The sequence below is a fragment of the Sinocyclocheilus anshuiensis genome, unplaced genomic scaffold (assembly GCF_001515605.1).
Source record: "Sinocyclocheilus anshuiensis isolate Anshui unplaced genomic scaffold, SAMN03320099.WGS_v1.1 scaffold227, whole genome shotgun sequence".
In the NCBI taxonomy this organism is placed as follows: Eukaryota; Metazoa; Chordata; class Actinopteri; order Cypriniformes; family Cyprinidae; genus Sinocyclocheilus; species Sinocyclocheilus anshuiensis.
The window spans coordinates 2,564,958-2,568,445 of NW_015549590.1; the positions used below are offsets into that span (position 1 = coordinate 2,564,958).

The following is a 3,488-nucleotide window of genomic DNA, read 5'->3' on the forward strand; positions in this document are numbered from 1 at the left end:
GTTTTGTTTTTTTTTTCAGAAAGAAATTAATTTCTGTTGTCTCAATAGGCAGTTTCTCAAGAACAACATCAAGAGGCAGTGTCATGCATACAGCGATGTAAAGAAATGCTTCTGCGTCTACCTAAAGAGGTGGACAAACTGTTGTCATCATTTTGTCAAGTGGTGTCATTGATTATTTTGATTTGAGAGAGAGATTTAGAAAATACAAACTATTAAAAAATAAAATAAAAACACTTTTGTGAAATTTCCTTTAGACTGGCTATCTCTCTCTCATCTGTTACAACTTTGGGGTTGACACTTACAGTCAGGGAAAGCATGAAGAGAGCACATTTTGGCTAAGGTAGGGATATCTGTAATATATATTGTATATACAACTGTTTTGTTTTTTAATATATTTAAAATTTTCATTTAACTTTTGTTACTACAATATAATTGGTAATACTATAATTTAAGTATTTACACTTTTCCTTATATATAAACTTTTTCTGCATTTCAGCCAAAGTTTTGATATAGGCAAGATGAATGTGAAGTACTCACCAGGATCAGAGATGCAAGTAAGAAATATTAGTCAACACTGAAATTAACAGCTAGATATACAGTGGGATCAAAAATGTGACCACGAATGAAAATTTTTGATCATTATAAATTATTGTCATTTATATAAATGTATCAAATTATCTAATCAGGATAATATATGGAGTTAAAAAGTAATGTTCATTCACAAACAATCACATTTAATGTCCAAACTCTGTTTATTTCCATGTCTAAATTGAATCCCAGATCTTCAGTGCGGTCTCGGACTTTTTTGCATTACCTGAATGCATTGTAATCTTACTTCCCATTCCTCCAGGCCAAAGTTTTGAGACTTCTTGCAAAGGTTTATTTGGACTGGGACTGTCAGAAGTACCTGGAGAAAGCTCTTCATGCTGTGAGCTTGGCTAATAAGGTAAAGTGTTCCTAGTGCAACCAGATCTTGACAAAGCAGACCATCAGATTGGACTGTAGCACACACACTAAGCTTTTTTTTTTTTTTTTTTTACATTTGGCCATTTCATTGTTTTCTTTTCAGGAGCATATGCAGTTGTCAGGCCTGTATCTGAAGATTCAAATCCTAAATAAAAGCCGCAGCCCAGATGAGGCAATAAAGTCTGGTGAGCCTGGTATCTCTGCTGAAATTGCAGTTTGTGGATAGTATGTCTTCTACCCCACAAATGTGTCCCTTCTTAACATGTTCCTTCCCACGTCAGGGCTGTCAGAGCTACTGGACTGTGAGGTTCCTCTGGAAGTGTGCTTGAGCACAGTAAAACTGCTCGTGGAAAATAACAGGTATGATCTCTCATCTCTCTAAATAGGCACAAAAATCATCTTCTTGAAATCTGTGGTTGAAAAGGCCAGGTATGACAGAAACACTGACATGTTGTTGTTTCAGGGAGGCTCTGGCCTTTTACTTCCTGAAGAGGGTGTGTCAGCACTTTGAGTCGTCTCCTGAACTGGGCTCCGCTCTGCTCATGCATATAGAGCTGCTGCTGCAGCGGGACAAAGAGCTGCTGGCCAAGCAGAAGATTGAGGATGCTATCACGGGTAATTTTCATTCACTGTTAGTAACCAAGAATGTGTTTCATGTCATTACTGAATTGTGTGTTTAATAATTGTTTTCTAGGACATTACACTGGAAAACAACTAGCACCTCAGACTCTATCATCTCTCCACCTTCTTCTGTGGGATAGAGCTTCCAAAAACTTTGAAGTACTACATCAGTTTTATGTGTTTAAAATATATTTTAAAACCATTTTTAGAAATGCAATAAATACTTTGGATTGAATAGTCATTCAATTACAAATAAGAGTACTATTACCTCCATTGAAAACATTTGATCATACTCTACCTCAAAAGTTTGGGGTCTTATTTTCACCAAGGCTGCATTTGTTTGATCAAAAATATGGTTAAAACAGTGATATTTTGAAATATTTATTTACTGATATTTACTCCATTCTTCAGTGTCACATGATCCGTCAGAAATTATTCAAATTTGCTTATTTGCTGCTCAAGAAACATGTCTTATTATAATCAAAGTTAAAAACTGTTGAGTTACTTAGTATGTTTGTGGAAGCCATGATACATTTTTTTCTCAGGATTCTTTGATAGGAAGTTAAAAAGAACAGCATTTTTTGGAAACAGAAATATTTTGCAACAATATATCTTTGCTGTCACTTTTTAGTCAGTTTAATGCATCCTTGCTGAATAAAAATATAAATTTCTTTAAAAAGAAAAATAATACTCCCTCCCCGCAAAAACTTTTGACCAGTAGTGTGTATAAAGAGATTTCCCTGTGTGATTTTGTGTGGGTATGTTTTTCTTTAAATAGTACTGTATAGTTGCAGCATGAATCAAGTAGAGCTTGTTAGTTTGAGTTCAGTGAGACAGCTGTCATGTTTGTTGTCTTGCACAGGCCAAGAACTATTCTGAAGCTCTGGAGTGGTATAACTACTCACTGAGCTTCTACAGAGCCGGCGAGTTGGATCAAAACCTTGCTAAACTGCAAAGAAACCGATCCACCTGTTTCCTGCACCTGAATCAACTTGAGAAGGTAACATCTCATTACGTGGACACAAGTTTTCATACATACATGTCTGTTGTGAAAGTTGCCACATTGTTCAATTCTTGTTGAAGGCCAAAGAGGCTGTAGAAAAGTCAGCAAGGATTGATCCAAGCAACATTTTCACACAGTTCAACATCTACAAGATTGCTGTACTGGAAAACAATGCAGAGAAAGGTAATGGAGAGGATGTAAAGTCACACGAGTGTCTCAGGCGTCTCTGTAAAATAACCAGGCATTCAAATGAAGGGAATTTTACAGTCGCCAGGAAGTTTCATGGAAATTAATACAAATTTTTGGCTAGAAATTAATCGATTGGCTACATATTGATCTTTGATTTATACAATAATGTGTAATTACTTTGATACTTTTAGTCTGCAAGGAAGCATTAAGCAAAGTTACAAAAGATTTCTATTTCAAATAAATGCTGAATTTTTGTATTTCTTGAAGAATCCTGAGAAAAAGTACCATAGTTTGTTTCCACAAAAATATTAAACAGCATAACTGTTTTTAACATTGACAACAATAGGAAATGTTTCTTGACCAGAAAATCATTGTAACTGATTCCTGAAGGACCATGTGACACTGAAGACTGGAGTAATGACTGCTCAAAATTCAGCTTTTCCATCACAGGAATATATTATAATTTTAAAGGGGTCATATGATGCGATTTCAAGTTTTCCTTTCTCTTTGGTGTGTTACAAGCTGTTCATGAATAGATAAGATCCCTAAAGTTGCTAGCTAAGCTCCCTAAAGTTGCAAAGACTAAAGTCACAGACCCAAAGAGCTATTCTTTATGAATGTTAAGACTCGTCTACGCCCTCCTAAAATGCCTCGTTTAAACACGCCCCCACATGTCTACGTCACTGTGTGGGAAGATTTGCATAACACC

General features: G+C 35.7%; 1 protein-coding gene across 1 annotated transcript in view; it reads left to right on the top strand.

Annotated features, from left to right (window-relative positions):
• tex11 (testis expressed 11) overlaps window positions 1-3,488 on the top strand; it is a 13,498-nt gene that overhangs the window by 406 nt on the left and 9,604 nt on the right. Inside the window, exons 2-10 of the mRNA XM_016446390.1 lie at window positions 255-340; window positions 497-554; window positions 851-946; window positions 1,070-1,160; window positions 1,248-1,326; window positions 1,430-1,581; window positions 1,661-1,746; window positions 2,450-2,587; window positions 2,671-2,773. Of these exons, the coding sequence (XP_016301876.1) occupies window positions 255-340; window positions 497-554; window positions 851-946; window positions 1,070-1,160; window positions 1,248-1,326; window positions 1,430-1,581; window positions 1,661-1,746; window positions 2,450-2,587; window positions 2,671-2,773 (889 nt within the window). The remainder of the gene's footprint in view (window positions 1-254; window positions 341-496; window positions 555-850; window positions 947-1,069; window positions 1,161-1,247; window positions 1,327-1,429; window positions 1,582-1,660; window positions 1,747-2,449; window positions 2,588-2,670; window positions 2,774-3,488) is intronic.